The sequence below is a fragment of the Typopeltis vanoorti genome, chromosome 7, assembly GCF_054136105.1.
Source record: "Typopeltis vanoorti isolate ZY-2024b chromosome 7, IOZ_Tvanoo_1.0, whole genome shotgun sequence".
NCBI lineage: Eukaryota > Metazoa > Arthropoda > Arachnida > Uropygi > Thelyphonidae > Typopeltis > Typopeltis vanoorti.
Genome location: NC_143555.1, coordinates 15,214,150 through 15,240,943, shown reverse-complemented (window position 1 = coordinate 15,240,943; position 26,794 = coordinate 15,214,150). Strand labels below are relative to the sequence as shown.

General features: G+C 36.3%; 1 protein-coding gene across 1 annotated transcript in view; it reads right to left on the bottom strand.

The window, feature by feature from the left end:
* LOC150104506 (SEC14-like protein 2) overlaps positions 1-26,794 on the bottom strand; it is an 89,771-nt gene that overhangs the window by 43,839 nt on the left and 19,138 nt on the right. Inside the window, exons 4-9 of the mRNA XM_090395681.1 lie at positions 24,379-24,441; positions 21,647-21,740; positions 16,369-16,463; positions 15,157-15,235; positions 3,936-4,016; positions 3,460-3,546 (exon numbers count right to left, since the gene is read on the bottom strand). Of these exons, the coding sequence (XP_090251807.1) occupies positions 3,460-3,546; positions 3,936-4,016; positions 15,157-15,235; positions 16,369-16,463; positions 21,647-21,740; positions 24,379-24,441 (499 nt within the window). The remainder of the gene's footprint in view (positions 1-3,459; positions 3,547-3,935; positions 4,017-15,156; positions 15,236-16,368; positions 16,464-21,646; positions 21,741-24,378; positions 24,442-26,794) is intronic.

The window sequence follows — 26,794 nt, the reverse complement described above, 5'->3', positions numbered from 1 at the left end:
TTTCTCACCTAGTTAGACACATACTGAACCTATTATTGTCAGAAAATATAAACAGTAGTTGGAAGGTGTAAATCATTCGATGCTGTTGGCTCACTCTCCCTCGATGAGTCTTTGAACTCCCTGGAGGTGTCACATAATACTAATAATAATTACCATAACATCTAAGACTTCTATCTAAGTTTTTATTACTATCAGTCTTACCAGATTCATAGGTCAGTTGGTGTCAACAATGAATCTTGGTTGGAAAGTCTTGGATTCCACTCCTGTTGATTCTGTATGAGGGCTTTTCAACTAATATGAGTTAACACGAATTTTCCTCCAGTAAACAGGCAAAAAGCAATACTGCCTTCATACCCGTATTCATTTTGGCCTCATACGGAATTCCAAACAATAACAGTTGATGATCTCATAAAGGCATTCCAAATGAAATTGTCAGAGGGCTGAAGCCTCATAATTTTTAATTTTGATAAGTGACTTATTTTGCTATACCTGCCCTTGAAGGGGAAGATTCCCCCCCCCTCCTATTATTGCGAACATATTTATTTGGCAGAAACACAGAATTTTCATTTTTGGAAGATTTTAAAAATAATCACAATTTATTTCTGGATTGTCCAATTTCTTATTCGTTTTTTACTGCCATTTTAATGCTGAAGGTGTGTACTTTTGGATTTCTTATTTGTATTTTTAGACTTTTAAAAAAAAAATGAGAACAAATTTTTTTTTAAGATGGTGGGCATCTGCTTTCGGGGTTCCAAGTGCTCTTTTTTCCCCATTTTGCTCCCATCCTCCTAGTTCCCGGCTTGAATCAACAAATTTGTTTTTGTGTGTTTCATTTAATACATTCACTGGAATATGTCTGTCCAGATCACCTTAATGGAAACACTTCTTTTATGAAAACACAATGCCACAAAGTTTGCAAACAAATTAAAAACGATTGACCTGGAAGCCAAAAAGATGTGGGGAAGAGGCCTAAAAATTTGAAATGTTGATGAGCATTACTTGATATGGTTATAAAGCAAAATTTGTCCAGTTTTGCTGTTTTCAGTATTTCAGCCTAATCCCATGCTGATTACTCCCGGAAACTCAGGTTTTTCATCCCATAAAACAAACCGGCCAGAAGAACAAGCAATTTACATTGGATATACGGATACTTTACAGGAATAAGGATTAACTGCCATATTTCATTGGATCTGGTTTCAAAAGCCAGCATTGTCTATGCATAAGCATAAAATAAGAACCAAGAGTATATAAATTGAACAAACAGTAGGTGTATAGGATATTATTAGAGACCACTCGCTAAACAGAAATACGTTGTCAGATTGGCAGGTCATTAAGCAAGTATATCATAGGGTCCAGTGATAAGATGACCTCTTGTGGTTTGATATTAATGGGCAGATTAGTCAATTTGGAAAAATTTTAAGAATTTAAAATAAAAAGATTATTTAAAATTTTTATTTTAAAAATTAAAATTAAAAGAATTTAAAATAAAAAAATTTTAAGAGTAAACAGGGAGTAATGCTGAAAAAAATTAATGCAAACAAAGGCAAGTATACCTGGTTCGGAAAGAAAATAATATTAGATGGATATAAATCCATTTGACAGACTTAGGGAAAAGTTAATGAATACAAGGATCTGAGTAATTTGGTTGATAGAGAATTTAAGTTTGGGAATCATATTGATAAGACAACTACTAAAGATCAGCAGATTGTAGGCTTTAAAATTAAAAGAAGCTGCACTTGTAGAAAAAAGGAAATCAAGATGTATCCAAGTCTCTGGTCATGCTAGTATTGAATTGTGGTGCATAACTTACTCACCAAGGTTTTTAATAAAGGATTGAAAATATTTAGCCTTGCGGCTGTCTGGGAGTAGCTATATATGTATATGCCATCATCTAGGGAAATGATTATGAGCAAGGGGATTTCCTGTTGCCTTCCTTGCCATACTATATCCTATGACTGTAGCCTGTGTGTTCAGGGGGCCAGTTTGTCTGCTTGCAGAATGAAAAAACTCAGATAAACTAGGGGAAAAAACCCCTGATGCCCATGCCCAAGACCAGCTAACTTGCCTATGTCTGAGGAAGATCCTTAAGCTCCTCACGTCATCGATGGGAAATGAACCTAGGACACTCCTTCCCCAGGCACGTGGTTGTGAAACACATAGCCACTAGGCTAACCTCGCAGACCTTTTAATGAGTATCAAGAAAATAGTCAATCTTCACAGAATAATATCTAAGTGTGTGGAGAGATTGTATCATGATAGTTGTAAAAATCAGTTGGTTGTAATCTGTTGAATTTATCCAAACAGGAGAGGGAAGCTTACAAGTTAGTTCTGGATATATATACAATACGTAGGTGCTTGATGCATTTGGCTGACCCAGGCTCTACTAAAGAGTACCATAAAAAAATAATTGTGAAAAAGAAAGTGAGAAGAAATATACGAAGTTGATTTTACATAGAGTATTTTAAGTAATGTGTTAAGAAAGAATTATTGCTGGAGAATAAATTAATGTATATATAATTATCTAATTTAGCAGTATTGAACATACCCGTATTAATGTATTTTATAAATGTATATGTAAAAATAATAATATTACTATTATTACGTGACTCATCGAGGGAGGATAGCCACTTGACAACTCTCCACCAACCACAACTACACCAACACCATCTATCACCCACCAACACTACTATTATTTCCACAAACAAACACAAACATCCATGCCCACTGTGGGATATAGATGTGAAAGAATGCAGGAGAGAGAGAAAAGATGATCTACACAAGCCAATCGTGGTATGCAGGTCAGTTTGGTTAGACAGACAAGTGAAGTATAATAATACACCTGAAATAAACAAATCCACTGTGAGCACATATAGTAGCAGTTACTTGCACTCTCCACGAATTATACATGGATTTGTGTAATTCGGGCTATCTCTCCCCTCCTCCTCCTCAAATGGTTTCCTGTTGGAAGGCCGATAACAATATTTGGGTTATGTAGCAGCATGAGGTCTGATTTCCGATTTGGCGATCAGACTTGTTTTCTATACCCCAGATAATCTTCAAACTGGAGATTAATACTGGAAAGCGAGAAAAATTTAAAAAACAAACGTAATTCAGGAAATGTATATGAGGGAAGGTTATTCCAAAGCCTTTGAGATTCTGAGTGAAATCAGATATTGATTCTGTGAGTTTGGTCTGTACTGCGAGTGGATGACTAGTACTCGTGCTTCAAGCAAATTTAGTAAGAAATAGCGCATTATGAAGGTTTGACAAATAGAATACAGTATCGACCCATTGACTTTTTGTGAAGGATTTGTAGATTCCATTTGTAATGAATACTATTATGAAAATATCTGTTGAAAAAAAAAATATATATATATATTATAATTATTATTCCATGTATTCTCTGACATTGATATCAGAATAAGATGACATTACAGTATTATATTACATTCAACTCACCTGCTGAATGCAGTTCAAATTTTGCTATTATTTCGCCCGGTACAAATGACTTCACCACTTTGTAAAGTACCATATGGGAATGAAGCACTGAAAAAAAGAAATAAAAAAGGAAAAGAACATGATATCTTTTATAATTATTACTGTGCAAAATAAATAGTAAAACTCAAGTTAGCATAATTGATTAAATGCAGTATGTCAGGTCATCTAAGTTAATTTTATTAAACTATGTAAATATTTTATACCGCATAACAATCACGTCATCCTGATAATTATGTAATAATTTCTTCTTAGCGTTAAATAATTTTATCAGTAAAACATTTCCTAAAAATGGGTTTATATTTTTTTCAGGAAGGATTATTGCTAGTAGTTGGTAAAAGCTAGCAAAAATAGTTCTAAAATGTGAAAAACGAGATTACTAATCGAAGTACACTGAGAAGTTGTGAATACAGCTTCTTCTCAGGGTACAGAACACTTACTATTGACACAGTATACTTTCTTTAGCCTTTCTGGATAGTTCCTTTCATAGATCGTCATGAACTTGTAAGTAAATTCAAGTGCTGTTAAAAAGATAAACAAAAATTGGTGTCAGGGATTTATAAATATGACATGCATTTTGGTTTTGATACATACATTAAATATATATATCTCCATATCTTTATGCAATCTGACAGCTTTCTCTCTTTGATCTTCTACAAGACGGGCAACATCGCAGCCCAATTCGAAGAATAACCATGTCTTCTGGTTGGAACGACATAGGCAGAATCACACGAGAAATATTTTCTAAGCCTTTCCATCTGAACCTGAGTTAACTCATCACAGGTGCAGCAGTCCCCCCCCCCTCCAAAAAAAGCAAGCAAACTGGCTAGCTCCTCACTGTTAGTTGCAAGTGAAATAACACCTCATAGTATGTCTGATTAGGTTGTAACAGAATCGCCATATAAACTTTGATGTTACCATATAAAATGACGTTGTGATCATTTGAACAAACAACAAGAAAATATGGGTGACCCAAATCAACTATTATACTCACAAATCCTATCATACCTCTCCTCAAATCCATTCACCATCAAAGAACTCGCAACTAATTCTGGCAATCCATTTCACTCACTCACCACTCTCCACGCAAACAATCTGGTCCATACACCCATACCATCCACACTCTTACACAACTTTCTCTATTTGTCATATATTGAAACTTTTCACATGCATCAATTTTATTAAACCCTTTCCTTCATGGTTACACGGTGATCAGAATTCATTGTAAAAATTATGGAAGCAACTGCCATGTTAGAGAGAAACTTCAGTTTGATATAAACTTAAAATAATCACTCAACGTTTCAACCTTCTTATTGAGGTCCTCATCTGGAGTATACATACACACAAAGAAACAAGCTGCACTACAATCTACGTGGTATGCTAAAGTTATATTGATTTAGTCAACTTAAAACTATTGGCCTGATCTGTGGTGAAAAAAAAAAACATTACTCATCAACACTAGAGTCTTGTTATTATTATTATCATCTATTTAGTTACAAAAATAATCTAAGCTAGAGAGTAACATGTTCACACAAAGTTACTCATATAAGTATACATATAAATTAAACCAAACAGTATGGATGGTGGCCAATAAAAGCTGAAATAATTGCTTAGAGTCCTAAAGTCAGGGTTTGATGGAAAACTCGAAGAACTAAGTGGGCTGAATGTAATGTAATAATGGTGAACTTTCTTTACTTAATAAAGGCGCTTAAACTTCACAGTAGCACCTAGAACATTTAATAAACTGGATGTTATATACCACGTAGAAAGAGGCATTAAGTCTCTTCCAAATATAGCTGATAAAATTTGTATAAGCAACCGGCAATGTTTTGAATAAAAAGAAAGGCATATGTAGCAATCATACAAAAAAAACAGAACTAGCAGCATTCAAGTCATTAAATGCTAATCAGGATATAATTGTTACAAAATCGCGCAAAGGTAATGCCATGGTCATCCTTAACAGATCAACTTACATTTATCAGTATAAATGTAAGTTTATACTGATAAATGTAAACCTATAATCTGACTAGCAGGATTAAGAAAAAAAACTGTGAAATTACTTAAGTCTGTCATTTCTTGGCCATCAGACACTATTAAAAAAACTATTATCCCATTACGCCCATTCTCCCAGAATATATATTGTTCCCAAGGTACACAAACATAATGTTCTGCTTCGGCTGATATGTGAAGGCATAAAATGTATACTCCAGATGATGAACTTAATGTGAAGGTCAAAACTTCGAGTGATTATTTTAGTTTATATTGGACTGAAGTTTTTCACGAACATGGTGGTTGTTTCCATAATTTTTACAATTAATTTATAAAATCCCTTATAATATGTTTCGATCATGTCCTCTCATTTCTGCCTTTCAACTACACTTTGTAACCCACAAACTTTAACCTATCCTCCTAGGGAGTGTTCCACAGACTTGTCACCATCTTTGTCACTTGTCTCTGAATCCTTTCTGCCACCTCTCCAAGAAATCCAGGTGACCAAATCTGTAGTGATGGGGCCAAATCATAGTTTTATGAAGAGGAATAATTACTTCATCTTCACATGTTAGCATGTCTTTTAACATCCAAGTAATCCTTTGGGCTATTTTACTAACTTTGCAATATGCCCTCTAAAGTTCAACTCTTTGTCCACCATTATCCCCAAGTCTCTAGCCTCATCAATTTCTTGCAATCCAATACTATCAATACAATACACCATATGCAACCTTTTCAACCCAAAGTGAATAATTTTTACATTTTACAACATTAAACTGGCAATCATTATCCTTTGCACATGATGGCAATTTATTTGAATCATCCTGTAGGATATCAAAATCATGTTTATCAACTATTATTCTCCCCAGTTTTGCATCATCAGCAAACAGCTGAATATCCCCTCTTGATTCAGGCCTCCAAGGAGTCAAAAGACTCGTCGAGGGAGGTCCTTCCTAAGACATAAAGTCTGTCAAAACTCATCGAGGGGAGGTCCCCCCCCCCCCGAGAAACACAAAGTTTATCATACCACTCTTTAAACTCACTGACCGTTCTCGCTCCCACCACTCCATCAGGCAATGCATTCCACGGCTCAACCACCCTCCACACAAAGAAACCACTCCTTACCCTCTTGCTCACAGTTTCCTTTCGTAACTTCCAGGGATGGCCTCTTGTCATCACTCCTTCCCGCTGATCAACCAAGCGAAAGAACTCCCCAGTGTAAACCCTGTAACCACCTCTCAACAGTTTAATATATCAGTACTGATGTTGAAAAAGTTACAAAAAATGAGTATTGTGGAAAAGTAGCTGGAGTAGATGATATTTGACAAGAAGTGCTCAAATACCATCATCAAATTTTTGATATATACAGTAGACTCTCGACTATCCAGCCTAATGTGGCAGAAGGGCAGGCCGGATAACACAAAAGCCGGATAGGCCAGAATTCTAGGCCTACCTTTTCACACAAATGTGAAAAGGTAGGCCTAAGATGAAAGAGTCAAAACTTACAGTTTTTAGTTTTTGAAAAAGTCCTTGATAGATGACTGCTTCACCCTTTTAGCATTCTTCCGCGATGCAGTGTCCCTCCACTTACGCAAGCAGATGATATCAGCTGGAGTCGCTTCCTCCTGCTCACTAATGTACTGCAGCGCTACCTTAATCGTCTTGAACCCTTCCGAATGTGGGATGAGATTTTTCCTGTCATCTAAGGATGCCTCCTCCTCTTCTTCTTCCCCCCCCCCCTGTGTCACCATTTCCACAGTATTGTTGTCAGTTATTTCATCAGCTTCGTCGTTTGACATCCATTCTGTAATGTCCTCTGCATTGACATCATCACAGCTCGGTAAATTTTTGAGCAACGAAACAAGTTTATCGTTTTCATCTTCCACTTTGATTTCACACACGGGTTCAAGGTTGAAATGTCCACCTTCATGGTCCAAAAGGATTTTCCAAGACTTTACAAGTGATATGTTTTGAATCTCTTCCCATGCTTCGGCCAACCACCTTATGACATCTAGCAAGTCGATCTTTTTCAGAGTGGTTGCGCAGTCTTCATTATTATCAATCGTTGATATCAACGAACTGAGAAGAGGGATTGTAGCAGACACCCGCTTGCAATGCCTTGGCAAAGTAAATTACAGTACGTATTCCTCATTTTATCACGGAGAATTACTGTATCATTATAATTCTCCGTGATAAAATCCGGGCAGCGGATAGTCGAGAGTCTACTGTACATTCGTGGGAAGTGTAGAGATATTATGGCAGTACTCATGAAAGGTTTATATCATTACTAACTTCCTATTAACAGTTTTTCTACCCAAATTGATTTCTTATCACTCAAGACTTTAATATTGTCATATCTTATATTTTGTTCTTCTGAAGTACTTTTTACTGTATCATTCCATCTGGCCTTGGTCATTCTCTGATGTTATTCCTGTCTTCCTGGAGGTTAAAAAAAAAAAAACTTGTTTTAATTTACCTGTCCTATTCCATACTGTTTAAGTGACCATATCACCTGAGATTAGCTCTGCTGACCCATTCTTGAATGCTACTGATGTCCAGTTCCTTCATAATGCTCTGCTTTTTAATATAATTCTGCCATTGATGCCATCTGTTAAATCTCCAATATTTGAAACTATTTTATTCTTAACCCAGCTCTCATATCCATAATTTAAAACTGCTTTGAATACATGAAGGTAAAATTTCTGGAATAAAAACTTTGTAGAAACAGAATGAAAATATTTAATTTACTAACTAAATTACATATGCATGATTACACCATCAAATCTCAAACACATGAGCAGCTTCCAGGAACAGTCCCACTGATTTAAACTAGCATCTGTATAATAGCCTGGCTTTCTTCCATCCAATGAAATGGTCTTCATTCAAGGCATGTTGGGCTAGTTTATTTTTGGTTGTCCATACTAAATGTACTTTTTATGTTCTTTTCTTCTTCTTGCCATGGTGGTCCATCTTGTCCTGTCCAGTCTTTTTGTGGGACCCAATATTTTTGCAAAGTACTGGGTCCCACATTGACAGAGCAGTCTGTAGATAGTGTGACACCTGTGAAGGAGAGTGGATCCTGACATTTCTTGATTTGTCTAAGACTGTTCTGATTTTGTGTTGCTTTAATAGTAAGCCCAGTTTATCTGTTGTACATTTAATATACAGATATGGTGTGTGTGTGTGTGTGTGTGTGTGTATAGTCAGATTGGGAAAGGAGAAAATTATTGATCTTTTTTAAGGAGTTTACCAAGTATTTTTAAAAGGCACTTAACCCTCCCCCCCCCACCCCATGACCTCTGTCTCAACCAGAATTGGAGATGCAGGAAGATGTTCGATGATAAATTTGGTATGACTTGAGTCTCAGTTCAGGAATGTATGATAGTTCCATTGCACAAGGGTGGTGCAAATCAAAAACAGATGTGTCTAACTACCAACCTATTAGTATCTCTGGTGTTGGTAGAGAAGTTGGTAAGAACTCGCATACAGAAATGGGTAGACAAGCATTCTATACTCTACAGTAAACAGATTGGGTTTACTAAAGGGAGGTCATGTTTTAGCAATTTACTCGTATTTTATAACAATGTTATGGCCAAGTTGGATAACGGGAATGGATACATTATGATAATGTTGGATTTTTCTGAGGCATTTGATAGGCTACCACATGATAGGCTGTTGCATAAACTGGAGAATATGGGATTAGAATATAATCTATTGACTTGGATCAGGGGAATGGTTGACAGACAGATATCAAAAAGTGGTATATAGTAGGAGTGAACCTGTCAGATTTAAGGTAACCAGTGGTGTACCTCAGGGTTCAGTCCTTGGGCCATTATTGTTCAATGTATACATTAATGACATCAAGCAGGGTCTATCATCAGATTTGCAATTGTTTGCTGATGATGCCAAGATAGGCAGGGCAATCAGGGATGCTACTGATATTCATCAATTACAAAATGATTTGAATAGACTGGAAATCTGGCAAACGAAAATTACTTTCAGTTTAATGTTAGTAAGTGTAAAGTTATGCACTTTGGCGTGATTAGTGATCCAGCGGCATATTATATTAGCAGGGTTATGCTACAAGAAACTGAAGAGGCAAGGGATCTTGGTGTATTGGTGGATAAGAATTTAAAGTTCAAAGGTCACATAGCAAAAGTTACAAATACAACTCAGGATAATTGCTATATTGAAACAAACCTTGACATATTATTATTATTATTATTACGGGTATCTCCATGGAGTCAGTAGACTCATCGCGGGAGACCCAAACTAGCAAAACAATATCTGTCATATCTCTTCTTGAATTCATTTACAGATGAAGAGCTCACAACAAAGTCAGGCAATGAATTCCACTCATTCACCACCCTCCAGGCAAAAAACCTTGTTCTGACACCTTTGTTAACCACACTCTTCTTTAATTTCCAGAGATGACCTCTTGTTCTTCCATCACTATCACACAGCTGAAACATTTCCCCTGCATCAATCCTATAAAAACCTTTTAGTAATTTGAATGTTTCTATCATATCCCCTCTTCTTCGCCTATCAGCCAATCTCTGCAATCCACAAGCTCTCAATCTATCAATGTAGGGAGCATTTTTTATATCACTCACCAACTTGGTCACTCTTCTCTGAACCCTCTCCACAGCCTCCTCATCTCCAAGGAATCCAGGTGACCAGACCTGAGCACAGTAATCCAAATGTGGAAGTATCAATGCTTTATAAAGGGGAATAATAACCTCTTTATCTCTGGAAGTCAGTGTGTTCCTCAACAACCAAGTAATCCTATGTGCAATCTTGGACACCTTAGCAATGTGTCCTCTGAACTTCATCTCCTTATCTACCAATACCCCTAAGTCCCTAGCCTCATCAATCTCTTGGAGTACCTTTCCATCTATGTAGTACACAGCTGGTAATCTTTTAATCCCAAAATGCAAGACTTTACACTTTTCCACATTGAACTGACATCCATTTTCTTTTGCCCATTTTACCAGCTTATTTAAATCCTCCTGCAAACTTTCAACATCAGCTTGATTTTTTATTGCACTACACAACTTTGCATCATCAGCAAACAACTGAATATCTCCCTTTAAGCCGTTTCCTATATCATTTATATACAAATTAAACAACATTGGCCCAAGCACAGAGCCCTGAGGCACACCACTGGTCACCTGCCTCATTCTGGACTCGGCTCCTCCATACACCACCTTATGGTATCTCTCCCTGAGCCATTCTCCTATCCATATCACCAATTTAATATCCATTCCCATCTGCTCCAATTTGCGTAACAGTGTTCTATGGGGTATCCTGTCAAAAGCCTTAGCAAAATCCAGAAGTACCACTGTGTAGCCAGTTCCTTTGTCCAACTCTGATGTTATTCTATTATGGATAGTTAATAGATTGCTAAGGCAGGATCTACCTTTAACAAAACCATGTTGGCCTCTATAGAGTATCATATCCTGATCCACCCATTCTTGAATTTTGTCTTTAACCAACTTTTCCAATACTTTTACCACTACTCCTGAGATGGTGATTGGTCTGTAATTCAATACTGCAGTTTTAGAGCCACCCTTATGCAAAGGAACCACTTTGCCTAACTTCCACTCCCTAGGGACCATACCAGAGTTCAAACTTAAGTTAAATATCCAGGTAAGATGGGTTGACAATTCATTTGCACATTCACGCAACACCCGTGCTGATATTCCAAATATAAGGATAAGGAAATAATTTTGCCTCTTTATAAGGCTTTGATAAGACCACACCTCGATTACTGTGCACAGATTTGGTCTCCTGGTTTCCAAGGGGATAAAGAAGCTGTGGAAAGTGCAAAGAAGAGTTACAAAGAGTATATCCAGATTATGGGATTTAGATTATGAGGACAGATTGCGAGCATGTGGATTGCAGACTCTGGTTAACAAGAGAAGAGGGGGGGGGAGTGACATGATAGAGGTTATTTGGAAGAGACTTAATGCCTCTTTCTACGTGGTATATAACATCCGGTTTATTAAATGTTCTAGGTGCTACTGTGAAGTTTAAGCGCCTTTATTAAGTAAAGAAAGTTCACCATTATTACATTACATTCAGCCCACTTAGTTCTTCGAGTTTTCCATCAAACCCTGACTTTAGGACTCTAAGCAATTATTTCAGCTTTTATTGGCCACCATCCATACTGTTTGGTTTAATTTATATGTATACTTATATGAGTAACTTTGTGTGAACATGTTACTCTCTAGCTTAGATTATTTTTGTAACTAAATAGATGATAATAATAATAACAAGACTCTAGTGTTGATGTAGTAATGTTTTTTTTTTTTCACCACAGGTCAAGCCAGTAGTTTTAAGTTGACTAAATCAATATAACTTTAGCATACCACGTAGATTGTAGTGCAGCTTGTTTCTTTGCGTGTATGTATACTCCAGATGAGGACCTGAGCATGTGGATTGCAGACTCTGGTTAACAAGAGAAGAGGGGGGGGGGGGAGTGACATGATAGAGGTCTATAAACTTTTGAATGGGTGTTATAGCATTTCAAATGATGAAATTTTTCGTTATATGGAAGGCATGGAGAGAACACGGGGGCATCCATGGATGTTGAGGTTGTTCTCAGTTAAAAAAGGGGTAAGAGCTAGATTTTTTCTCCCAGAGAGCAGCGAGTGGAATAATTTGCCCTTAGGGGTAGTGAGTGCATCTAGTGTAAATGAATTTAAGGGAAGGTGTGATAGCTGGGTTGGGTAATCTACAGCCTCCCTCAATGAGTCCTTGACTCCCTGGAGGTCTCTGATGATAATAATAATAGTGAATATAGTACCAATATAGTACCAATATTCACAATACTGAATATTGGTACCATATTGGTATTTTTTTCAATCTACATCCCATATTGTCTGTAGAATTCGCAGAATTATAATAATCCTAGAAATATTGGCACTGATAAAAAACAATTAAAAAAATCTGTAGTGTAAGATGACAGTTTTGTCAATTCACCACAGATAACCAAATTTGTAGTTGGAAATTGTATGTGTCCCATCTTCATTTTACAACAATTCAGTTGTGTAGGCTTTTTGAGATCCCTGAAAAAATATCCAATGTAATAAAAGTGAGCCGAGTATGACAAAGCAGGAGGTTGGTTGCGATTTAGAATAGGTCAACTGATATTGGTGATACTGTTTGTTATGGTCCTGCACCAATTTTAGAAACAAACTTATATTATCAATAATTAAAACAGCATTACCAGCCAAGTAGCTGCTTCTAAACCTCCTGCTGCTTCACTATTTTCACACATTGGATGCTTTTTATATATAATGAGATATCACTTATTTTTGATTTTTTTTAAAATTTTAAATTAAATAGGTTAGACAGTCAAGGAATAACTTGCCGAAATCGGTTCGAAGATATGACCAGTCGCGGTGTCTGCATCATTTTACTTGATTCTCTAGTCTTTACTAGTCTGGCAAACATTGAACGAAGTAAGAATAACTGTATCCGAATTTTGTCGAAAATGGTATGATGTGATCCATACAGTTGTCCGACGAAATGATGCTTTTCCCTCTTCCTTTCCTGTTTTATTTAGTCTGACTATGCTGAATATTTTAGAGAACCTTAAGCAACATCAGACTGTATTTCAAATATGATCGAAATTGGTTGTGATGTGGAGAGGTGGGTGCTGAGGAGGAGGAAACCTAACCTCAGCCTTATTCACAATTTTTAAATTGCTCTAGTTTTCTTCATTGGATTTAGGCAGCCAAATTTCGCAGGCTGTGTCATGTTGAATATCTCATTATTCAATGTGATAAGATAATATTCAAATTAGAACCAGAGTTACAGACAGTAGATTCTAATTCTGGCCATAATAATTCTTGTAATAAGGGTAGTCCGTTAGATGGCACTTTAGAGCATGTCAACTTGAATGTGTGCTTCTGTTTAATCATTTTTGAAAATGTTTGATCTCAAACCTTAACACCAAATGAAAATATGCCAATAATACGTATGAAGATCTGCAGACAAAATCTAATACTCTTGAGTGATCCACAAAGAGTTCTATTTTATACCAACCATGTGCAAGCACGCAACACACCGGGATCCAACCATGCTAACAACGCATGGCAAAAATAAAGCCATCTTGTGCACATGATAGAGATGGAGTACCTTTGAAATTACACTTTACATCCGAGAGAGAAGAGAATATTAACAAGCTCACCGAAACGTGCAACTTCAATCCCTCCCTCCCCCCACACACACACACAAAAAAAAATTGTTGAGTGCTGCTACTTTGGACCCAAGTGTGCATGCAAGAACAGAAAGAAATCTTGCACCTAGTTAAAGTGACTGCAACACTTCCTGATAACCAGATTCGAAATCATAGCTGATGTAAATTGTAATTTCAAAGATACTCCATCTCTATCAGGTGTACGAGCATGCCGGATCTTACCTTTTTGTGCAGCGGGAACAAGGTTGCCAGTTACATCATCAACTGGAAGGAAAAATGCTAAATGGTGGTGAAGCACAGACCATTGATTATAAACAATGAATGCCAGTAAAAAACAAGTGCTACTAACAGTGACTCTGAAAACCAAGACTCAGACACTGCAGAGTGGAAATAAAGTATGACAGTTTCACTGCATAAAGGTAGGTTTAAAGTAGGATACAAATTACAGACTTTGGGAGTTATGGTTAAGGTTTTGGAAAAATTGGTAAAAGCTTTTTCTTGTTCTTTGGTAAAAATTCGATACTTTCTAGCAGAAAACATAGCTTTAAGAGAGTCTTGTTATAGCAATTTACTCGTTTCCATTACAGTAACGCTATAGTTGAATAAAGGTATGCCTATACTGTGTTATTGTATGTTGCAAAAGCGTTTGACAGGGAATGGAAATCTGTTAAGTAAGCTGAAGCGAATGGAGATGGATATTGAGTTGGTCAGATGGACAAATGAATGGTTATCAGACAGACATAAAAGAGTAGTGTATGATGGAGTGGAGCCAAAGATCGGAAGAGTAATTAACAGTGTGCCACACGGTTCTGTTAATGATCCACTGGATATCACTTGTCAAATTGTCTCCAGTATCATTAATATACTACTGTTTAATCTGTATATTAATGATACTGGAGACAATTTGACCAGTGGTATCTAGTTGTTTACTGATGATGGTAAGTTAGGAAGAGTAAATAGCAAATGAAAGTAATGCAGCGATCCTGTAAGATGACTTGAATAAACTGACATTATGAACAAAGAATAATGGTTGGCCTTTTCAGCATGGCCAAGTGTAAAGCAATGTACTTTTGATTGATGAATGCTTCAATCTGTGTATTCTACTGACTGTTTCACTGCTTGAAATTGATGCCAGGGATAACGGTTGATAGGGAATTGGAAACTGAAATTCAGAGGTTGTATTGCAAAAAATAGCTAAATGGCACACACTATGGGAGATATGGGAAGTATATCACGAATTTTTGTGAGGCTTCATGCAATGAGTCTTTGGACTCTGTGATGATGATTAAATTTGAATGATTACCATTTTTCGCTACTACCTAACGAAATATCAATATATTCTTTACAGTTCTGTTTTCAGACAATATTTATTTGTTAATAAAAAATCAAAAAAAAAAAAATTCTGCATAAATTGCAATCACTTCTAAACATTTGAACAGAGAATTTAAACACTGAACAGAGAATACCTGATCTCCTAAGCCATTCCGTAACCCTTGTATTGTTAGCATCGATAATAAAGGAACAGGTTTCGATTGGTCTTCCTACCTACAATGAAATTAAATTATGCCTGAATCTCATTCTGGAAGATGAAAGACTGCATATGCGTATGTAACACACCCACAAAGTGGATTTTCATTAATGTGCATGTGTGTGGAAAAAAGACATATAAATGCAAAATGTTGTTTGCCTATAATTTGTACACCAATGATTAGAATACTGTTCTGCATTTTCTCTTTACTTGATATTATGACTGATGTTGAAATATTTGTTTAATAACACTCCTTGATTAAATATTTCTTATAATAATATGAAATTCATAGTTACGCTGTTAATTTTCTTAATATTACATTTAATCATTTACAAAATAATAGGCAGTAAAAAAAAAAAGGAAATACCCTCGCCTGGGGGGGGGGGATAGTAGATTTAAGCAACCAACAACTCAATTTTGTTACGAGTTGTAAGTTTCTATATACCATACCACAGATGTAGTGCTGTATACTTATTTGTGTTAAATTGAGACATCTTCAGTAAAAGAGAAACACCTGACAAACATCTTAAGTTCTAAAACTAAGCTATGATATCCTGGAAGAATTTACTATTAGTATAGAACTACTGGATCCACTGTATATTCTTGTTGACTTAACTCATCGTACATTTCTACCAACTATGGATATGATTCAAATTAAAAGAGGATTTGCCTGTTAATGGAGTGGACAGACAAGTTTCCTGATTGTTTTCCTCTTTGGAAACCAGGATATTCTTGTTCTTTGGCTTAGAGCACTGTCATCTTGAAATACCAAGTTGTAATCCCAAGCTCAATTACATGCCATCAAAAGCATATCTTGTGACTGGTTGGATCTGTTGATGCAACTAACAAGGACTGAGTTGGTCACACGTGAGTATTAAACAGATTTTTCTATTTACGATGTACACTGATATGAGTCTAGTTTTAATAAGTATCCATGAAGTCGAAGATACAATACTTAGTTGTACACTTATTATTTCGTTAAAGCCAAGCGATTCACAAAATTTTATGACCTTCATGATTTATTTGCCAAACCAATGCGTATGTACCTTCGATGAGGCAAGAAATAATAATGTATAGTTTGCAAATGTTGCATGTAATTAAACAATATAGCTTTCTCTAAATTGTAATTTAAAAAAAAAGAAACACTTACTTTCTTTGACTGCTCCTGTATTAACTTGGTAATACTTTCAAAGAAATATGCATAAAACTTCAGAATATCTTTAAGAGTGGAGGACTTCAGCATACCTTCAAAAAGAAAAATCGTTTGCTATTTCGACTGTAAAAATAAAATCATAAAAAATTTAACAAGCATTGATCTATTTTTAGGAGAACTATAGTATTTGGAATTTTCCCCATGCTTTTAAAGTGTTTAATACTTGATGTAATGATTCTTATCATTTCCGGATCAACTCTTCTTTCCAAACCGATTAATGAGCTCGTGGAGCTCTTATTTTCGTTCATTTAAAGCCCTCTTAGCTACATCGCCTTCTTATATCTCGACTTTTCTCTGAATCTTTGTCCTATTGCTTCATTTTGCAAATTCTCCAAATTTTTCTGAGATCCCTCATGCATGGCCCTTTATCATCTTTTAACAAGCATGACTTAAATATTGTCTTCTACACGGCCAACTTGGTATCTTGACTATATCCCCAGTTCAATGTATATTTATCAGCTAACTTCCAACCATTTGTGCGATTTTTATAGTTCACTAACGAGAATGCAGTTGTTTCCATTTTCATTGTTTTAAGGCTGATTTCCATACCGAATTTGTTACAGTAATTTAATTTGGCTAAAAACTGCTGAAATTGATTATCGTTATAGTGTTAGTCATAATCTTTCTCTGCATGTTTATCCTGCTTCCAATACAGGGTCCACATATTATATTTTTGATGTGACCTTTGTTAGTACAACCCCCAACCAGCCTGCCGCTGGGGAGGGAGGGAGGGAAGGAATGTATTTTTGTAGCAGCGTGTGTTCATGGGCTGGTTGTTTGCCGATTCTGAGGGACAAAAAATCCGAGTTCCCAAGAGAAAAAAAAAACTTCTATCTCTGTATGAGACCGGCTAACTCACCTTTCGTCAAAACAAACCAGATTTTCACTTCACCGACCGGAATCGAATCCAGGTGTTTACGACCAAAAGGCTTCGTCTATACTGACTGAGCTAGGAGGCTCATTATAGTCCAACATAATAATTAACATTAATGCTTTGCAGAAATTTTTATTTCTGCAAAGCATCTATTGAATGGACGTTGCAACCTATTCCTAGATTGAAAAGAATGATCCAGAATATCACTTCACACTAAATTTATATTCTATTATATATATATATATATATATATATATATATATATATATATATATATATATATTAGAAATTTATATACTAGCATGCGTAAACTCATTTACACATCCCATGCAATCGAAGATTTTGCAGAAATACACTACAAATATTTGTAGCTTAACATTGATAAAGTTTAGTTTCTTTCAAGGAGCTGCTTCAGTTTAGTAGTGGGGGGGGGGGGGGGCATGCACGTGCCCAACTTCTGCAAGCATTTCACGGAAATCTGTATTTTATTTATTTTTGGTCCTTTTAGGAGCCTACTTTGACAAAAGAAATTTACTCAGAATGACAAAGTGGCCCGCATCTTGTCGGTGTACTGTTTTTGAAGTATTATTATTATTCTTACGGACAACTCCAAGGAATCCTTAGACTCATTGAGGGAGGCCCTAAACATGTCAAGAACAACTATTCACCATCCACACAGTATCTATCATATACTCTACCTTTAACTCATTCACAGTCATGGCACCCACAACAGACTCTGGCAGCTTATTCAACTCATTCACCACTCTCCAGGTAAAAAACCTAGTTCTAACACCCTTGCTAACCACACTCTTGCCCAGTTTCCATGGATGGCCCCTAGTCCTCCCACCACCAGTCTTGTTCTGAAAAATATCCTCTGAATTAATCTTATAGAAACTCTTCAGTAATTTGAATGTCTCAATCATATTGCCCCTTTTCCGCCTATCAACCAATTTCTGCAACCCACAAATCTTCAACCTGTTCTTGTAAGGTTCATTCCATAGACTAGCTATCATCTTGGTCACTCGTCTCTGGATCCTCTCCACCTCCTCCCCATCAAGAAGAAACTCTGGTGCCTACACCTGGGCACAGTAGTCAAGATGGGGTTTTATAAAGGCTCGATACAGAGGAACAATAACTTGCTTGTCTCTGCTCGTCAAAGCATTCTTCAGTAACCAAGCGATTTGATGAGCTGATTTAGCCACTTTTGCAATGTGCTCCCTAAACCTCAACTCCCTATCCACCAACACCCTCAAATCCCTGGCTTCATCAATCTCCTAGAGTACAGGTCCACCAATGTAGTATACTGCTGTTAATCTTTTCATCCCGAATTGCATAAACTTACACTTTGCCACATTAAATTGACATCCATTCTCCTTAGTCCAGTCCCCTAATCTATTCAAATCATCCTGCAAAATTTTGACATCATGTGCATTCATTATTGCTCTACCCAAATTTGCATCATCAGCAATCAAATGAACAGTTCCTCTCAGATCCTTTCCCATATCATTAATGAACAAATTAAATAGTAGTGGTCCAAGAACAGAACCCTGCGGCACACCACTAGTCACAAGCCGTCTTTTAGACTCAACTCCTGAATAAACCACTCTCTTGTATCTCTCCATCAACCACCCTCCTATCCATCTCACCAACCCTATATCCATCCCCATCTGCTCCAGTTTACTGATTAGGGTTCCATGTGGTATCCTGTCAAAGGCCTTGGCAACGTCCAGTAGAATCACTGTAAACCCATTACCCTTATCCAGTTCAGCCGTCACTGTGTTATAAAACGTGAGCAAGTTACTGAGGCATGATCTGCCCTTCACAAAACCATGCTGTCCTCCATATATTATCCCGTTATCATCTATCCATTCCTGTATTCTTTTCTTGACTAATTTCTCCAAAACTTTGATGACTCCTGATATGCTGATTGGTTGATAATTTGCAAAAGCAGTCTTGGAACCTCCCTTATGCAGTGGTACTATTTTCTCCTCTTTCCACTCCCTAGGGACTAATCCAGACCTGAGACGCAAAATAAACAAAATGGTCAAGGGCACTGACAATTCTTTAGCCGCTTCACGTAAGACCCGAGTTGGTATACCATCCAAACCCACAGATGTATTCACATTAAGGTTTTGTAATATACTGTTCACCTCAATTTCTGTATAACCTGTTGGATGTTTCATTCCTACAATATCACCACCTGAATGATATACTCTTGCAAAGTACTTGCTCAGCAATTCCACTATATCAACTAATTCTGGTACCTCCCTACCATTGGCATTCCTTAAAATCATTCTGCCATATACATTTTTTCTTTTACTAGCAGCATATCGAGTCTTTCATTATGGGATACATACAAAGGCAAGTGATGCGAAGCCATTAGCCTCTATATACAAGTAACTGAGATGTGAATATATTTCACATGCAAAACACTGTTTTGTTGCCTTGGATAAAGGATTAAAACAAAGTATATAATTTCTTGATATTTTTAATGCATAATAGAACCAAGGTAAAAAAATTTTAACCTATTTACCAGTTTTCTGTAGGAGTAGATGATATCCGACCAGAAATGCTGAAATATGGTGGTATAAAAGTCTTACAGTGGTTGCACTGCATAGTTCAGAATGCCTGGACAGAGGGACGAGTTCTCGATGATTGAAGTAGAGCTCTCATAGTACTCATATATAAAAAGGGAAATAAAACTCAATGTCAGAATTATAGAGGTATTTCCTGGCTGAGTGTTCCTGGTAAGATTTATGCAAGTATACTTGAAAAACGGTTCAGAAATCAAGCTCGGCGAAGAACAAGCTGGATTCAGGCCAAATAGAGGTTGTCAGAGGTTCAGATCTTCACTTTATGACAAATAGTTGAGAAATCAAGGGAATATAAGAAAGATCTGTATTTAAGTTTTGTTGATCTGGAAAAGGCATATGACAAGGTGCCAAGAGAGAGAAGCTATTCGATACGCTACAGTTATATGGTGTATGAAGCATTATATCAAGCAATACTTAGTCTGTATCTGAGTTGTAAGTCAGCAGTTAGAATTGAAGGAAGTATAGGAAGATGGTTTAATGTGAAATCTGGTGTGAGACTAGGATGTACATTATCCCCTGTGTTATTCATTATCTATATTAATCACATTATGAAGGAAAGTGGTATTAAACATGATATCAAAATTGCAGATGTTAATGTCAGCTCTTTGCTTTATGCAGATGAAGTTATACTTCTAAATAAATCTGCTAGAAGTCTGCAAGATTCCCTGACTAAATCAAATAACTGTTGTAATAAATATGGTATGAAGGTCAGCAATAAAAAGACAATGAAAATAGGCAGAATCGTTGATAATGTCAACTGCTTTGTGAACAGAGAACCTGTGGAACAAGTAAAACATTTCAGCTGTGTAGGCACGATTTTTAGTGAAGATAGTAAATTAAATATGGAAATAGACAACAGAATCAACAAAGCAGGTATGGTAGGAAGTCAATTGAATAAATTCATATGGAATAAGAGAGAAATTAGTCGGAACACTAAATTAACTGTATACAAGACAGTGTTCAAACCAGTTTTATCTTATGGATCTGAGAGCTGGGTCAGAAGTAAAACACTTGACCAAAGACTAGAGCGCGCAGATATGAGAATCCTGAGAAAGATGAGGAGTGTGAACAGATGGCATCAATGGCAATATCATATTAAAAACGTGGATATTAGGAAAGAACTTGACATTGTCAGCATCCAGGAATGCATTAGCAGAGCTAATCTCAGGTGGTATGGTCACTTGAACAGAATGGGCGAGGAAAGATTAGCAAAACAAGTGTTCTCTGCCAGGTTGGCAGGAAAACGACCCAGAGGAAGACCAAGATATATGTGGATTGATACGGTACAAAGTGCCTTAGATGATAGAAATATAAGATTTGATAATGTTGGAGTCTTGACAAGTAAAAGACTGATTTGGAGGAAAATTGTAGATAGGAAGTTAGTAATGATGTAAATTTTTCATGTAGTACTATCATATCCTGTACACCCCTTGAGGGTACATGGCAGGAATTTGATGATGATGCATTTTTCCCAATAGATAAGTTTTTACCCTTATACTGTAGGTCGTAATGAAAACTGATAGCAAACAACACCCCAGAGAAAGTGAGATCTACAGAGCCACCTAATGATTTTAAATGGATATGTCATCGTCTTTTGTACGACCCATTTGTGTCCACCAAATGTGATTATTTTCGATTGGTTTCAAGCAATTTCCACTTTTTTTGAGCACGTAGATATGTGTGAGATGGGGTGGGGGGTAGTTATGCATGCACATACGCAAAGAGAAAGACATAGGAAAAGTGTTACCTTGAATATCTATTCTTCCGGTCCTGGATAGATACACTGGATGACCTTCTTTATCCAATCCTAAAAATCCATGACCGCAGTAATCCTGCAATACCTACAAGTAGATCGAAAGTACTTTAGATATTTTATACAGTTTGGTGTTGTAATATTTTCAATAATAAATGTAGATTTGCTATTGCAATCAATATACATAGAGTATATCAATAACTAATGACAGAACAGCTAACCATTACAAATGCATACCAGCTTACATGGTAGATTTTTAATGGAAAAAGCAAATTATAAGTTCTCATAATTTGCGTACAGGTTCTATGACGTATAATCGGATGTAAGAACTAAAGTGCTCCAGCTGTTAGTTCACGTGCCAGAAATCAACCTATCACCAAAGTCAAGTTAATTGGGGGTGTAGTTGTCAAGTGCCCGGCTTCATAAACATAATCCGAAATACACATCATTCATCAAAGCCAGTAGACTGGTTCGGACCTTTTCCGAAAAACTAGAAGACGCCTAAATCTGTTTAGTAGCCGTCAGTAAAATAACTTACGAGGAGTTATGCATGTGCAGAAGAGGTCTTCATAAACACCGTGCTAGGACTACATACTCTCATTTTCGGATATTATAGCCTCCCGATTTGAAATACCTGGGTTCGATTCGCGTCTGTGATGTGAGGTACTTTATTATTATTATTTTGGGCGACTCCAGGAGTCCTTAGACTCATCGAGGGAGGCCCTAAACATCATGCCCACACAACTATGCGATTACATTCTTACAGTATCTATCATACCTTGCCTTGAACTCGTTCACCGTCATAGCACCCACAACAGACTCTGGCAGCTTATTCCACTCATTCACCACTCTAAAAGTAAAGAACCCAGCTCTAACACCCCTGCTAACCACACTCTTGCCCAGCTTCCATAGGTGTCCCCTAGTTCTCCCACCACCAGTCCTGATCTCAAAAATATCCTCTGAATTAATCCTATAGAATCCCTTTAGCAATTTGAATGTCTCAATCATATCTCCCCTCCTTTGCCTATCAACTAGTTTCTGCAACCCACAAATCTTCAACCTGTTCTCATATGGTTCATTCCATAGACCTGTTATCATCTTAGTCACTTTACCTCGTCTTTTTCGACTAAAGGTGAATTAGCCGGTCTCATACAGAGATAGAGGGATTTTCGTCCCTCAGAGCAGGCAAACTGGTCCCTTGTACACACACCGATTTACTGCCATAAAATTATATACTAATCCCTCATTAGGAGGACCCATACGAATAAATAAATATATCGGGTATTGTATGTGATTCATTCGTTTTGGGTGGAGATATCTCTTCTACATCACCAGTCATAAGATGTTATGCAAAAGTATGCGTCTGTCTTTCCCTGTGTTTGTTTGTTTAGTTGCTTCCGAATGGTACACTTAAGTAGTGTAGCAAGGCTTTTGGCATCCTTGAAAAAGTCGGAGGTACGCGCCTTTTTTTTTAGTGTGGAATTTGGATAATTGGTAAAATATTTTGTAGCTGGTGCCCTCGGCAACTACTTTAATGCCATAGCGTTCCTACACCACTGGGCCATATCACGCTTTCTTGAAATATTAATCTATCCTCCAACCCCCTCTGTTATCCCTGATAAGTTGTTGAGCGACTTCCTACTTCCATTTCTTGGTTAAAATCTTTAATGACTGGAAGAAATTTGTTTTTTCATGCTTAGTATCACGTTTAGATAGCGATTTTTTTTTTCTCTCGGCAAAACGGACAGAAGACCTACGTACGACATATACACACCCACGGTTGAACATAATACACTGATACCTCACAGCTTTTACTGTCTTTGAGATAAATCCAGCGGTTTTTCTGGCCGTGAAACTGATCGCATCCTTCTTCATGATGGCTAGCTCGACTAAAGAATGTCCTGTCATCTTCTGGATGCCTTTTATGCAATTCAATACCTTATGACAGCCTTGTAGGTAGTAAATGCTTTTGGAATAAGTACTTTTTGTTTGAAAACAATATGATTACGTGAACTAGTTTCGACTGTATATCAAGTTAGTATTGCCAGAACTCATAATTTTTCTTTGATATCGAACTCCCATTAAAAATAATCCATGGTTTGGATCTAATCAAATGCTAATAGATAACCATTAAATTAAAACAAGTTGAAATAATTTAAATTACAATTATACCACTGAAAACATTTGCAGAAACATTGCTTGATTTGTGTGAACCAAACATTCATTGGGGAAGGAGTCATTGATTGCTTTAACATCGCAATTTAACTGTTGCTCTAAATTTAGTATACGTGTAGAGAGAGAGATCATCCAAGCTAGGCTTTACTTGACGTAAAACGTAAAAAAAAACGTAGAAAAACGTAAAAAAAAAGAGCGCCGTAAAGGAAAACACGAAGAAATATCATGTTTATCGTTTGCAATATGTTCGTTCCAATTCGTGTTCCTGAAATGTTTGTTCCTTCTGAAAGGGGGAGGGGGATAATTTGCGCTTTTTCGGATTTTTCTGTTTCACTCAACGTGGCGTAATTATAACCCCCCTCGAAAGTTACTTTGGGCTTTAAGGCCTTCTCGAAGGTTTCATCTCTACTCAATCCTTCCTCCCTGTTCACATGTAGGGGGCTTTGGGAGTATCGTAGTTACGCTACTATCTAACTCAATAAACTATCAGTTTACTCCTGGAGATGAATTTTTATAGAAACAATTTGAATCTCCAAACGGTTTCCACTTACCTTGTCAGGTGTATATTCTGTTAATATGTTGTCGAGTCCATATTCTTGGCGAAACCTGAGACTCTGAAATAAATAAATCCTCATTACTTTTTAAAACCAAACTACATGAGCTCACACGCACACAAAAACTTTCTGGGGCGCATCCTTCCCACTGCAGTAAACGCAACCTCACTGTGGCATCATTTTTTCGGTAAAAAACTTTCAAATACAGTGCTATCTCGCTAATCCGAACTAATAAAAATCGTGCGCGTTCGGATTAGCGAATTTTCTCCCAAGAGACAACAATAACTAGCGTTTAAGACAAAATAATCAGATTTTAATGGTGCATCAATTTAATTCTGTAAATAAATGCAGTAAAAAACTACTGTTTTTTTACTGCATTTTACTGTAATGTAAAACAAATAATAATAATAATACAGTACACCAGTTTATTTTAGTACAAAATTTAATTTGCACGTACCTGTACCGTATTGAGGATTCTAATTTAATAAAATTGCATAGTTCAGTACATAACTTAATTTGTGTAAAAAAAATATCACTTTCTTGTACACAACACAAAAAAAGTTTCACAAAATAACACACAAAAAAAAGTTTTTTATTTCTTTGTAAAAAAGTCACAAATTTTCTTTTGCTTCTTGGAAGTTAAACTTTTTTCGAATGCTTCTTCTCGGAGCTGCATCAGCAATAAAAATTTTGTGGAATGGCGTATCATTCTTCTTAACACGTTCTATTACACATATTAAAGCTGTCAACTGTCTCTTCATGTTTTACTTTTTTTTCTTCGAGTTCTTCATAGTCATCATCGTCTTGTAATTCATTCTGTAGAGTCATGTTTATAATTTCAGCATCTGATTTTATTTCGAATTCACTTTCGGTTCTATCTGTAATCCATTCCGCAACATGTATTTGTGAAATTTCAACATCTGGATTTATATTTTTAACCAAATTATGCACGTTTTGAATTTCCTCTTTTTGTGTATATTTGTGAATCATGCCGACAATACAGTACGTACTGTACAGTATAAAAAAGCAAACGTGAACACACAATACATAAAAATAAGCCTCCAGTATAACCGCACAATCGACAGTATGAAACAAAAGTACTGTACTGTAGTAATATTTAATAATTATTAAAAAAAAATAATAGTACACAAAATAATAATACGTAATAAATAAAACTTGTTTTCTTTCACACCATAGTTCGGATTACTGGAGGGTTCGGACTAGCGAGATACCACTGTATGTAGAAACCGTTCGGAGAGATAAAAAAAAAGGGGGGGGGATACTGTCTGTATGCAGGAAAGAAGCAAATTCAGAAGATAATACAAAATCATTTGTATTGTCTTCTGGTGCGATAATGTCCAATCTTGGCGGCGTACTTTCTGTCAACAGTTTTAATGTTGCGTCGAAAATATATCGAGAAAATTGGGTTTAAAAAATATTTACGTAAAAGTCAATAGGCACATCTTTCCCAAAGCTATACTCTTTTCCCTTACGACATGAACTTATCAAACTTCAAACTACTTTTCTAAGCGCCTGATGCAAGGACGATGAAGAAAGATTGTTCTATCTGTAATGCTTTTCTGGCTGGTAATTCTCTGAATAAAAGAAATTGCATCCGTATCCATATTATTCTGTATTAGTATACATTTATAAGAAAACTTTTCACGTATAAAATTAAACAAATCTAAAATTAGAAATATATATCTAATATTTAAAACACATTTCAACGATTTTCTCGTAATATAAGTCAAAAGTGTTTGATATTTATGATAATGATTATTTTATATACACACATTATTGGATTTTGAAAGAATTTGAATTTTTGAAAATACAATAAAAATAATAATGTAACCAATAAAGAATTCAAGCATATATCAACCACGAGGTAAGTCGTCAGTTTTTTTTTTACTTGCCCTAATTTTTTACATGGTGGCTTTAATCGGTGATCAGACAGGCATCAGTAAATAAACAGACCTGCATCATAAAGTTAACGTGTTCTGAGATTGTGAATTTCTGCAACTGCGTTTTTTAGGTTCTTTTAGAGATTGCCTTAGTGATTTACATTTCTTTTTTTACCAGCCGATTTTACCATTAATTTGTAAAGTCCAGTTAAGTATGCAAAGAATTAATTACTATAGAATTTCTAGATATAACTGATATACGTATATTGGGGGAAAAGGTCGGCGGAATGTTTGACCCCCCCCCCCTTCCCTCTCCAAATTAAGTTCAAAGTATAAAGGGTGCAGCTGTTACTTTTTCTTTTACACTCTACGGAATTTTCAGGTCACTATTCCCCAGGTTGATCTTATTGGTAGACAAATTCGGCATCGATCCATTCTTGTAGCCTTATTTGTACCATTTTAGTGTTTGTTTGTTTTTTTTTTAACGGGCGTGGAGTTCTCTGTGTTGTAGT